Genomic DNA, 14169 nt, shown 5'->3' on the forward strand with positions numbered 1-14169 from the left:
AAGGAAGAAAGGAAGGAAGGAAGGAAGGAAGGAAGGAAGGAAGGAAGGAAGGAAGGAAGGAAGGAAGAAACAAAGAAACAAAGAAACAAAGAAACAAAGAAAGAGGAAAAAATATTAAGACTGTGGTCAAAGTTAAATGGTCTACTCAGGACTGACCCAACAAGGAGACAACAGCAGGGACATGGATTTTAGGTAGAGAAGATGCCCTTAGTTAAGTCATGAATGTGATGTTCTGAAGAAGAGGAGGAGGAGGAAGCAGAGGAGGAAGAGGAAGAAAAGAAGGAAGACCAGAAAGCATAAGGCAGCAGTGCACCCTTGCACAGGTGAAAAAAAAAAAATAAAGAGATTAAGAGATTAACTTACAAAATATTTCCTTCATTCTGGAAGATTTCAGTCAATTGTTTTTTATTTTTCTGCTTTCTAGTTATAATTTCTAAGTATGTATATATTTATTTACTATATCCACTTTGCTAATTATCCTCATCTTCTTTAAGATCTTGGTTTTTGACATCTGAGTACCTCACCTGCAAGAGTAGCAGTAGAGTATCTAGTCGCGCAAAGGCTTTGTTTCCTAACTTCTAAAATGATGATACAATTCTGAGTAGGGTGCAGTGTGCAAGGGTTAAGAAAATAAATTAATTATGTCTGCAAGACTACAAGACCAGGCTACACATATATTCACCTCTGGAATAATATTACTTTTATTACATGTTCTCTTTGAACTACAAAATTTTAATGCATTTAAATAACTGTATAGTTCTATGCCAAACAATGGTTTGCCAGCTTAATTAAAATAATTTTGTATCATTCTATACATTATTCTAATTTAGATACAATTAGATAACCCTTTTGGTTTACTTTTTCAAAAAACTACATAAAATAAAGTTATAAAGAAATTAATATTTATAAAATATCAATAAACATTTATCTTTAACATATATATGTAGTTTCAAATCATACAACTATTTCCTAAAAGAATCCCAATTTTCTAATAGGTTATTTACTTATATTTCCATAAATGAGACTCTCCTCAATTAGCTACTAGCAACAGATATTTTAGAATTGAAACAGTTTTTATTGAGTAAAATCTACTACTTCTTGACCTGCGTGGCCCTTATTTAAATCTATTACTCTAATGTGGAAATGCAGTTTTATTACATAATTCAGTATATAGTTTGAAGATGTTTTTTGCAACTCTGACTCATATTATGTAATGCAATTGGTTTGACGTTGCACGACATTGAATATGAGGAACACAGTTTTCAAAATCCTGATTAAACTACGACTTGAAGATAGACTGAGTGTGAGTTGATAAACAATACTAAGAGAAACACACTTAGGTAAACAATATGCAACGCTAAGATAAAAGGAAGCAGAGGGTGCATATATATGACATGTCAGTTAACCTAAGTACATAAAACTTGCAAAAGAACAAATAGATCACAACAGTTTGGAAAGCAAGGCTGTAGTGGGTGTGGGCTTTGACAGGCATGCAAACAGCTCTAGGTGATTACGAACTCAGCCCTTATCAAACTCCTGAACAGATCAAAGGCAATGTCAAAAGTCAACAAATGAGTCACATTCAAGTGATGGTTCTGGATTCCCAGTCAAGTCTACCAGACAAATTTGTATGTGGGAAAAGACTCAACATAGGATTCCTTTGATTTTCAGCTATCTTAAAGGCCGAATTATATAAGATTTCTGTAGGAAAAGTATGGCTATAAGGAAAAACGATACCTGCTTTAAAAGTTCATGAGACTGATTGAAAGTATTTAGATGAATCTGAGAATAAAGGTAAGAGCTTGGGTCATTCACCTTGAAACGTACACACACAAAGCATACAACCATATGCATGAGCACAGGCTCTCTCACTAAGTTGAGAATGCTTGACTCACCAACAGGATCTCTTCTTTCCTGCTGTATTTTATTTGGAACTCATGTCAATAACCTAGAAAGATCATTTCTACATGCTTGAAAAATATGCAACTTGCTTTAAAAGAAGTTAAAATTAGCATGTAAAATTTCAGCAGAGATGTTCTCTCAAGAAATCAAAGCAAATTTAAGAAGAAGAAGAAAAAAAAAAAAAAACGTTTCCCTGACAAGTCAGATAGATGCTGCGTGCTCCTTTTTATGTGCAAGCCTTTTATCTGAGTTGAAAGTAAAAGGCAGGTTTGCTATGCTTTCAGCTTTTTGCACAGTAATTAAAACATAATTTGTATCTAATTCCAGTAAAGTTTATTTATTTTTTTATCTAGAGGATTCTGTTTTGTTTTTCCAAAGATTGTTATGAGTAAGTGATTGCCTCTGAGGGCTTGGAAAACCCCAAAGTTATGGCTCTGTATCTCCCCCTCCCTTTCTGTTCCCTTTCTTTTATTCTCCTGCTCTGACTTTTTTACTTTAATTGGCTCTAATATAAAACAAATCTATCTGGTGAAGAGCATTTCGTGTTCTCTGTTTCTAATTTAAAGCATAGATGAGTAGAGAATTGTTGCCTTCCCTTTCTAAACAAAAAATAACAAACAGTACCCTGCATCAACGTTGTGTATAGTTCTGGGTTTTTATGAGGGTGGGTCAGTGACCCTTGGTTACCAAAGTGGGGAAAGAGTTTCTTCTACCAAAGACTAACAGAAGAAGGCTGCAATAGAAGGAACTGGGCTAAGAGGCAGAAGGAAGATGTTGGATTTTTCTCACACACAGTGATTTTATCTGAAACATCAGCTCCTCTAGAAATTGTTTCCAGGTTATTTGGCATGAAACTAATAATTTCTATCATCCTCGACAGTTGATGAACGTGCTTCATGCAGCATTTAAACCTAGGAATTCCTGAGATTCACAGACTTTTTTTTTTTTATCTATAGTCTACCATCTTATTTTCCTTGGATACTTCTACAGATCAGAATTCAGAGTCCTGATCTAATTTCTTTCTTTCTTGATGGAGAAAATTAAGACTAGAAAACCTCAAGGAATTTGCCAGAAGTTAAAGATGCATGGACAAGTCAGTCCTTGATGGAAACTACAAGAATGTTGAAGAATGTTCAAGTCAAAGGAAATAGCTAAGGCAAACAGAAAGATCACAGATTGAGAAGGAGAGTTAATTCTTTACTGGAAAATAAGTAAAGATAAGAATTAGCCTAGACAGTGTCTTATGCCTACTAGTTTACATTTTCTACCTTTTAAAATTCTGCTCATCAAAGAAACATACTTTTCAATAGAAATATCATATCACAAATCCCTGACTTGTGAGTCACATGGGTCCTTTCTTCCTTCATGTTCCTACAGGTCTTTGTAGCTCTGCATTAATACTTTTAAAAATTAGGGTGGACAGGAGGGGAATAAAATCTGGAGTGTAAATAAATAAATAAATTAAATATTTTAAAAAATAAATAAAACATCAGAAAAATTTGCTTGGTTATAACATGTGGATAATGGTGGGTAATTACAGAAATATAGCTAGTTTGTGTTCCCAAGTGAATTAGTAACTCATTGTTTTCTGGACAGTTCATAAATGCCAGGCACTGTGTGAGTCTATAATGTCTAACAGTTTCCTACAAGATAGAAACATTCCACCTAGCAGGGAAGCTTCTCTGGCAGAAAGGTAAACAACTCAAAAGGCCTCAGGAAGTCCCTGAAACTCACCATGTTCACTAGGCCCCCTCCATGACAGCTTAAGCAACAAAAAAAGAGTTCCTCTCAGACCAGTTGAAATCAACCCTCCAAAGAAGATAAGCTGCAAAGAAGACTCTGAGATCAAACCAACTGCCTGGAAAAATCAGTAACCAGACCAACTATGTGGAAGGGGTTTAGGCCAAGTGAGGCACCTGGAAGGGAAATTCTCCAACCTGCTGAGCTGCCAGCAGACTGTGCAATGCATTCCAGGCTCCCAGCTTTGTGAGCTGTCACATGTGTTGATGTGGTCCTTGGTGATGCAGCCATCTGTCAGTCATTTTTGCTCCTGTCAGTAACTCCTCACCCATATTCCTCTAAGTAACTCCAATAAAACTCACTGGTTCACCAAGTTGGACTTTAGTGGTATTCATACTTTGCTCTGTCATGAGCTCTGTATCTGGGGTGAGTAGATGTATATGTAGTGTGTCCCCAGAGAAAGTTCTGTTACACAACGTAAACATAATGGCTCACTTTAAAAAAAAAAAGAAAAGAAAACGTTGAGCTTACTTAAAGCCAGAATTGGGCGAAAAGCACACTATTAGTAAGCATTGATATAAAGATTAAAATATAGCTCATGCTTTTAAACAGTCTTGTTCCATTTATTAAAAATCATGTGCAGATTCAAATGTGTGCTTGTCATACTAACTCACAATTAAAAGATGTTTGATAATTTTTTAATAAAGTCCAATAAATAAACAGTTCATTATAATTTTAGTATAAAGCTTAGGTATAAGCAAAGTAATTATTTGCAGTCTTTTAATATTTTTGTAGAGGCCAAGAACCAACTTTCTTAAATTGTTAAATGATTCATTTGATTTAATAAGATTTTAATTATGTGCATTATATAACTTTTAAATTTTTTAATTTCTTCTTTGTGAGATTCACATGTATCCCAATCTGATTCATCTCCCAATCCCTTCGTATCTGTCTTACAACCTTGCAACCTCCCTAACCCAAAAGAAAAAAAAGCATAAAAACTATCTCGCAGTGGAAGCTGAAGTATCACAGTGTGTCCCACAGTATACCCTTCTGTTCACACATCTTTGCTTGTGAATGTTCATTGCAGTGAGTCGTTGGTTTGGTTCGAGCCTCTGGCTTCTGCTACACACTATCAGTACTTGATCCGCTCTGGAACTCGTCTCAGTTATCCTGTTGAGCTCTGTGTCATGGAGATCCTACAGCTTTGGATCTGCAGGATTGGCCCTTTGATGCACTCCAGCCCTCATACCTGAGTAGATGTGGGGATGGGCCAGCTCAAAGCCCTGGATGTGAGCCTGGGTGGTAGCTATATTGATCAACCTACCAGCTCTCCCACAGTCACACCACCAGAGTGAGACCTCCAGCACTGCCCTGGCTAGCTCAACTAATGCTGCAGTCAGAGAGGGGCTGAGCCAGATCCCTCACTCTCATACCCTCGGGGCACCTTGTCTGAGCCTTTGCCACCAGGGCTAGCTCTATTGTGCTTCCCAGGCAAGGTGCAGGGCCTGCTCTTCTGAGTGCTACAGCCAGTGAGGGGCTGGGACAGTTCTCCCACCCTCATGACCTTGGACCAACTCTCCTGCCTGCCAAGGAGTCAAGGTGGGGATAGGGCCTCTCCCTCCCTCCCCCTCTCTCTCTCTCTCTCTCTCTCTCTCTCTCTCTCTCCCACACACACACACACACACACACACACACACACACAGCAGAGGAACAACAGGGCCAGCTTTCTTGTGCTCATGCCCTTCAGGCTAGGTCACCCCCAATCCCATCACCAACTTCAGCTCTACTGCACTGCCTAAGCAAGGTCCAGGATCCTCTCCCAAGTGCTGGCACAAACAAGAGATGGGGCCAGCCATCCAGAACGCCTTAGCCAGTGAGAGGCCAGGCTAGCTCTGCATAGCCCTTGGGCATCAGCATGGTCCAAGTAGCAGCCCAGACAAAGATGTCCACATGGTCTTTAGTAGTAATATGAGCCATGGAAATTAACACAGACCTTGCTGCTGGTCACAGACTCAGACATGGCCCTCAGTGTCAGTACAAGCCATAACTTCACCATGGTCTCAGATGGCAGGGCTGACAACTCCCATCTGGCTGTTCCTCTCCACCCTCCAGTCTCCAGTTCCACCTCTCTGCACAGTGATTAAACCTGTCTGTTTCTCTTTTGCTCCCATCTCTCCAACACATACTTGCACATTGCAGTGGGTGGACCACATGGCTGGCAGGCTTCTGGGTGTCTTCCCCAGCCCACACCACATATATCATTATTTTTAAGAGCAAAATTTTTAGCAAATATCAAGTACTTGTATTTATTACATAGTAATCTTTAATTTTTCAATTGTTTTTTCCTATAAACTTTTTAATTAGCCACATAATTTCTTCTTGAACTCAAAGATCTGCCTACCTCTGACTCTCAAGCACTGAGATTAAAGGTGTGCACTACCAACACCTGAATTTGTCTCTTCTTTTATTATACAAACTCTATTCCTAATTATTTAGACTCAAGGGATTATATTTATAACACTATAAATAATCTTAATCTTTTATGACTTAGCATAATGAGCTACCAATTTACAAAGCATAAGAAGAGAATTAGGGACAATATGAAATTTCTGTTCTTTTTGGGAATGAGGTTTGTAGCTGCCTATTGTATCTTTGAAACTAATGTATTTTAAATAAATATATGAGTTCAGCTTTGAAAAAGTGATTTCCATAGATAGTTTGGAGGTTTTAAGTCTTATAATCTTTAAATGTTGGTTGAATGGTATTTACTTTTAGAATAAAACAGATGTAAGTAAAGACATCAAAACACTAAGCCAGAAATTCTTTCAAATTCATATCAATGATAGTTACCTAATAAATTTCTTTTGCACGAAAATATTTTCACAAGTACCAGATTCTGTTACATATTTTCACTTAAACATAACTCACTCTAATTCTCATTACAAAATTCCTTCTCTGTTCACAGATTCTTAGGCTTTGAAAGAACATTGTAAGTCCTCAGTTCCAGCTATCAATGCAAAATAAGAGCAACTGACTGTAATATTCTTTTACGTGTATGAATGTGCTCAGCATGTTGTACATGTGTGGGAACAAGCACAAGTACATGTGTTTATGCATGTGGAGGCCACCGGTTGACACTAGACATTTTCCTCAAACATTCTCTAATTTACTTTTTAAAGCAGTATATTCCTTTGAACCTGGAGCTTGACATTTTGGCTAGATTGGCTGGCCAGCAGGACCATAGAGTTCTTTATTTCCCCAGCACTGGGATTAGAGGCATCAATTTTCTGCTCCCACCTCTTTACATGAATGCTGAAGATCCAAACTCAAGTCCCCATACTTATGTAGAGAGCACTTTACTGACTGAGTCATTTCTCTGATATGCCATGTGAATATTCTCGATGGGTTAGTATATGATTTCTGTCTGAGTGACAATTAGGTCTATTGATAACTACATGTTCATTACATTTTGTTTATCTGTTAAGAGCTTTTAACCTAGTCGGACATCATTGGGAAGAGAGACCCCTAGATCTTGCAAACTTTATATACCCCAGTACAGGGGAATGCCAGGGCCAAGAAGTGGAAGTGGGTGGGTAAGGGAGCAGGGCAGGGGAGAGGGTATAGGGAAATTTAGGGATAGCATTTGAAATGTAAATAAAGAAAATATCTAATAAAAAAGGCAAAAAAGGAGGTTTTCACATTAAACCACCTATTTCTCTTTGTTACTGTACACTCTCTATTCCTAATTATAATTATTTGTACTTAAGATGTTAAGCTCCTATCACTGTATACCTTAACCCCTTATAACAACATTCTTTGTACTGTTATGATTTGATCAACATAGCTATTGTTTCCCTTAATTTCCCAATCTCCTTGATAAGCCATTTATTATGACAGTGTTTCTCCATTGAGAACTGAATGAATGAGCCGTCTGATTAGAGATTTAGACTGATACTATACTTTTCCTGGTCCAGTTTGGCTTCAGTATTGTTTGCCTTGGCGGCCCCACTTGCCTCATAAGCCCAGTGAGCATTTATTTTATTAACTCTGGGACTTTTTTTTTCACATGAGGAAGTAGTATTAATTTTGCTTTTCACTTGTTGGGTACTTTACTGACATCTTTGCTAAATCAAAATTGCATGAGGGCATATGGCCTAGAATTCCAGGAGTCCATTGTTTTCTTTCTTACTACTGGTTTTGGAATGCAATGTAATTGCTATTAACTTTATCGCCTTCAGAAACGTAATACCCTTGGATGTTTTGGCTTATTACATTAAAAAATAGAGACAGTTTAATCTGAAGAGTCTCAGCTGGAATGGTTTTTAATTTAAAGAGATTATTATCTCTCAACTGCTTTTAAATTTTTACACCATGTCCACTGTAATTAATTACAGCTTCAGTAAAGAATTCAGGAAGAGTCCACTGAGAAAATGATCCAGTATAATTCCCAGATATGAAGAATTTAACCAGGCTAGGGAGGCAGAGAAAATGATAGGCAAGATTCATTAACACTTTCATGTTCATGTAAGATGCAGGAAAAAAAAGCACTCTAATGTTTGGAAGCAGAGAATAACAAATAAGCTCTGCATTTGATGCAGTTTTTTTAAAAGATTGTCTACAGTTGAATAAAGTAAACTTATTTTTTAAAGCCATTAGAATAGCAGCTGGGTGTGGTGGAACACACCTTCAATCCCAACATTTGGAAGACAGATCTCCATGAGTCTGAAACTAGCCAAGTCTACATACAGTTTCGGGCCAGCAAGGGCTAAACAGTAAGTCCCTGATAAGAAATAATAATTTTTAGAATTACATAGGACATAATTAGTAGTAATGGTGTCAGAGATGATTAAAACTGGATTTGGTGAGGATATGAAAAGGACTATAAGGAGAAATGAAAGGGAGAATGGACTCTCAAATTATTGCTAAATTTCTGATGAATGCAACTGAACTTCTGGTGACATCACCGGTGAAGATGGGTTAGTTTGTAAGAAATCTATCTTAGGTTTGGAAGAGCTGGATGCTATGAATTCATTCTGAGAATATTGCTTTGGGAGACTTTTGAATTGCTCTAGTTCAAGAAGCACGAAAACACATATATTTGACCAAGAAATTGCAAGGCTTTGAAAAATATAAGAGGTTTGCATAATAAAACTAAAATATATTGTAAAAACTGGGGCTAGAGAGATGCATCGGTGCCTAAGAGAATTGGCTACTCTTGTAGAGAATCCAGGTTAAATTCCCAGACGTATGCAAAGGCTCACAAATATCTGTAACTCGTTTCAGGGGATCTAATGCCTCCTCTGGCCCCTATCATATAAGATTTGCCCATGGAACACAGTACACACACACATATGAGAATTTCAGCCATTGTGGAAATTTGTGTGGCAGTTCCTCATGAAGATGGGACTCAATCTACATCAAGATCCAGCCATATCTCTCTTAGACATATGCTAAAGGATGTTTCATTCTACCCCAGAGGCATTTAGTGCTCAGACATGTTCACTGCTGCTGAATTGATAAGAGTCAGAAATTGGAAACAACCTATGTGTCTCTCAACAGAAGAATGAATAAAGAAAATGTGGTACATCTACACAATGGATTAAAAAAATTTTTTAAATGAAATTTGCAGGTAAATGGATGGAACTAGAGAAACATCATCCTGAGTGAGGTCTCCCAGACTGAGAAAGATGAATGTGATATTTATTCAGTTATATGTAGATATTAGCTGTTTAAGTCAATGATAAACAAGCAACAGTCCATAGAAACACAGAGATTAGTTATAGAGTAAGGGACGTGGAGGGATGAGGATAAATCTTACTAGGAAAGGGAAATAAAATAGAGAGCTATGGACAAATGGGGGTGCTGGGATGGGAAGATCAAGTGTGCATGGGTAGGGAAAGGGGAAGATAAAGGGATATGGGGAGCGACAATTAAGGAAACCTGATACAGTAGGAACTTCCTAAAACATGTACCTATATCAAGGCAATCTAAATCAAATTGCCGAAGAACAGAGGAGGCAGCCCCATCTAGCCATCTCTTGTCTCCAAATGAAGCTTCCAGTGCTGCAATTGATTATATCTAATTGGGTTGTTGGCCCAAAGGGTCTCAAGGGAGCCCCCAAACAATCCAGGCTGTTGTCAAGACTACAGATTGCTCTCCACAAACCGACAGCAAGGCCCCATTGCTGGATACAACATCTGCACAACTCACTGAACATAGACAAGTCAATATAGTGCCTACATAGAACCTTCGTCCCTATGTTCTAGCATCTTTGGCATAGGAAAGCATTCAGCATGTTACCAAAAGAGAAAATTAAACACTTGACTGACAATGGTATCCCTGCCTGCACAGCGTATTAGTGCAAAGGTGGCATGAAGACTGTGGGAGTAACCAACCAATATCTGATTTGACCCAAGGCCCACTCCATAAGGTGCAGCCCATACCTGACATTGCGCAAATGACCAAGAACCTGAGAGTAGATAGCCCAGGGACCGAAGGCAAAACCAAATGTTCTTAAACTGTCCTTTACATAAAAAATAGCAATAATATGACTCCTAATGACATTCTGCAATACACATAGATCAGTGCCTTGTTCCGCCATTGTCAGAGAAGCTTCTGCCTGCAGCAAATAGGAACAAATATAAGACCCACAGCCAGACATTATGCAAAGAATGAAAACTTGGAACACTAAGCCATAAATGGGATGTCTCTATCAAATCCCTCCCTTCAGGGCTCAGAAAACTCTAGGTAAGAGGAAGCTAAAAGAAAGAGCCAAAGGTGATGGGGGATACCAAGAAAACAAGGCCCTCTAAATCAACATGATCAAAGCACATACTTTAATTTTATATGCCTAATAATTTTATAGAATTATGATTAAGATAGTCCATCATACCCTGCCTATTTCATAAAACTAAAATAAAATAAAAAATACTCCAGTTTACTTTAAGTATTAAACTTAGTATTATTACTTATATTTTATATATTTTGTCCTCACATGAGCTCAATATGCACATAATCTGAATTCACCACAGTTGTCAAATTAAAAGATATTTAAATGTACTTACTTGAAGTAAAAAAATATGATGAGAGAGATGATCAGAGATGCAATAGATAATCCATGTCCAATTATAGTTAGGTAGAACAGATTCAGGGCTGTCTATAATTGTGTGATAAGAAAAAAAAATGGAATGAACTCTATCTAAAAATCTACATATATATTAGATAAAATTCAAATGAATAGATTCTACTTTTAAAAGCGCATGTAGAGAGATTTACAAACACTTGCTTGAAAACCAATAAATATTTGAAAATATATAAATGAAAAATATCTATACAAATTTGCTAACTGTTATTAAAAACTTATAAGCCACATATTCTTTTATTTAAGGAATCAGAAGTCACATTGAATCTTTAAGGTAATGCATTTATTGATCTAGTTTATACTGTATAGCATTATATATTCAAAATCGAATAATACTCAATGGTTTAGTTTAGTGATCCTGAGTAAACTTTAAATACCTGATAAGGCTTTCTTTACCTATTGAGGTTTTTCTATTTCTTTTCACAAATCTGAGGCTCAGAGACAGATCTTAATATGGAAATTTAAAAGATCCTTTGATCTATATAATGTATTTTAACATTCAATTAGTTTTTGCTTGCTTTCTTTTTCTATTTTCTTTTAACAGACCATTTATAGAGATTTTGTTTAGTTGGTTGGTTGGTTGGTTGGTTGGTTGGTTGGTTGGTTGGTTGGTTGCTTGCTTGCTTGCTTGCTTGCTTGCTTGCTTGCTTGCTTGCTTGCCTGCTTGGTTGGTTAGTTGTTTGGTTGAGTTTGGGTTTGGGTTTGGGTTTGGGTTTGGGTTTGGGTTTGGGTTTGGGTTTGGGTAACTTAAACACCTCTAAATAGGCAGAGCATACATGATATGTAACACAGTGATAGCTTGTGGTTTGAGTGATCACACTATCCTGGCCTCTGGAAGAAAGTACACTTATCTTGTTTAGCACAAGAGGGTTTTCTTATCCATGGCCATGAGGCAGATAAAGTGCCAAACAGGAAGCGCGTGTCACTGTCCACACTTTCAATCATGCACACGCACAACTGAAAATACGTAAAAATATCGCAATCACGCTTTCCTCTGTGACTGTTGTCCTTAGCCATGGCTTCAATTTTAAGTTTCAACACAGGAACAAGAGTGAGAGCGTCCTGCACAGCCAGCTGGCCTGAGGAGCAGGCGGTGGCTTAAATCCCACTGAGCGTATCCTGTTCGCCTAAGAACAAGTTTTGAGGTAATTCTAGAATTTCACTAGAAATGAGAGTTTTCCCTTATATTACACTTTTAAGGTATATTTTCTTTGGAAAATCAGAATCCACCCCGATTCTGAGGCATTGACTTATAAATACACAGTTATCTAACAGGGTTACTTCCCTAGTGTAATGACAGAATTAATAGCAGCTTTTCCGCAGGTTCTTTTTCATTGTTCTTCTCAAAGGATATTAGGAAACAGTTTTACTGTGGAATGGAACACTGCATTTTTTTCTAGTACTGCATTGCTCTGATTTTAAAATGTAAGTCCAATTTTAACTCACACAATTTCAACTCACCTTCACTTTCTCATGCGTGCTGTTATTACACAGGGTGTAGTTGGTCCACGTTCTATTACTATCCGGATGCCGAAACCAGTGTCCATCTTGGTCACAGATCTTTGTAACCTTCTCTTTAATAATAAAAAAATAAAATAAAAAGAGTTAAATAAACTTATAGTTTCTGTTCAATTTTCCCCCCTTTGGTTAAATGAATTCAGTAGTGGAGAGTTAAAACTAAGATAGTTATATACTGCAAATCTTTTGAGGCTACCTTTGTGACAAGTTCCAAATGCATTTAATAACATGTCTTTAATATTTAATGACACTTAAAATATTAAATAACAATGTTCACTCTACAGATTTCAGTAAGATCTGTAATTAAATTATGGTCTCTACCTGAAGGATCAAAATCCTGAAAATAGTCAGGGCAGTACTGCATTGATTCCGTCCCTGCTGCAACGTCATTCCAGCATAGCCATCCATCCCAGGTCCTATTGCAGTAAAGGCCTGAGAGAGAAAATAAAAGTGAAGGGTCAGCAAGTCTCTGTGGCTACTCATGAGTCAACTCTTTTTTTGTTTGTTTGTTTGTTTGTTTTCTGAGACAGGGTTTCTCTGTGTAGCCCTGGCTGTCCTGGAACTCACTCTGTAGACCAGGCTGGCCTCGAACTCAGAAATCTGCCTGCCTCTGCCTCCCGAGTGCTGGGATTAAAGGCATGCGCCACCACGCCCGGCTTTAAAATGTGTATCCCAGGCTGGCCTCGAACTTGTGATCCTCCTGCACCTGCCTCCTTCAGCAAATCCTACCGGCGTACGCCACCACAACCGGCGAAATATTTGTTAATAATCATGTATCTGTACAACAATCTTGTGACCATTTTAGCCCCAATAGAGCCATAACAACTCTGGTATCTGAAAACTCTAAATAATTACAAACCTTTAAAAAGCAACTAAGACGACCACAGCTTTCTTTCCTGTCATCTTAAATAAATTTAAAATGTTTCCCATCATACATGGCTGGTAAAATAATTGTGATCTATAGAAGAACACTTGCATTGCTTTAGAAATTACATTATTCATATCCAAGTTGCCATTAGATAAGTCTGTGTGTGAAACACTTGAACATGGGTAGCGCAATGCATCACAATGTCTCTTTTTTTAAACTGGGTTCTGTGGTTTCAGAGTGAGATAGATATCTTTAAGATGGATTTCAGGCACACAAAGTATTTTTGAAAGGTAATTTAGTCTCAAGTATTTTTTTACAAGTTGCAAAATGCATTGTAAAGTTCTGAGATAAAATAAACAGTGATCCTGAACTTTTACCACAGAATTGTTTTATTGTAAAAATATTTTCCTGTTGCTCAACATTAGTTTTTAGTACTTAAGCCTTTATCTAGATCATTTGCGAGGAGTTAGTTCACAAATTTTAAAATAATAATATCAAATAAAATGATGCCAGCTAACATAGAATTGGTATTCAGTCACATTCAAGTTTTATAAAACAAAGTATTTTATTAAAAGATAAATTTATGTTACTTGAACTGATGGTCAATAGTTATTGACTTGTCTTATTTTAATATTAATATCTGTTAGTATTTTGAATATTTTTACCCCTTCTAAAGGATCATTCTGAAAACTTCAGAGGATGAAGTATTTTGTTAGATTTTACTAAAAAGAATAAGTTGGGCTGGGCAGTTGTGGCGCCCACCATTAATCCCAGAACTTGGGAGGCAGAGGCAGGTGGATTTCTGAGTTCCAGGCCAGCCTGGTCTACAGAGAGAGTTCCAGAACAGCCAGGGCTACACAGAGAAACCTTGTCTCAAAAACAACAAAATAAAAACATTTTATGAGGAGTAGGGCCACAGGCCTCAACCGGCCAGATCAGCACCGGGTAGCGAGAGCACAGGGTCGGCTGACACCTGCCAGCTACCCACGACCCCGCC

The 14169-nt window shown here is 37.5% G+C and overlaps 1 protein-coding gene across 2 annotated transcripts in view; it reads right to left on the reverse strand.

The window, feature by feature from the left end:
- Calcrl (calcitonin receptor like receptor) overlaps nt 1-14169 on the reverse strand; it is a 93571-nt gene that overhangs the window by 26776 nt on the left and 52626 nt on the right. For both annotated transcript variants that reach the window (XM_029470780.1, XM_029470779.1), the window contains 3 exons: nt 12626-12736; nt 12248-12360; nt 10710-10801 (listed from right to left, as the gene is read on the reverse strand). In XM_029470780.1, coding sequence (XP_029326640.1) covers nt 10710-10801; nt 12248-12360; nt 12626-12736 — 316 coding nt within the window. The remainder of the gene's footprint in view (nt 1-10709; nt 10802-12247; nt 12361-12625; nt 12737-14169) is intronic.

This window comes from Mus caroli, chromosome 2, assembly GCF_900094665.2.
Source record: "Mus caroli chromosome 2, CAROLI_EIJ_v1.1, whole genome shotgun sequence".
Taxonomy (NCBI): domain Eukaryota; kingdom Metazoa; phylum Chordata; class Mammalia; order Rodentia; family Muridae; genus Mus; species Mus caroli.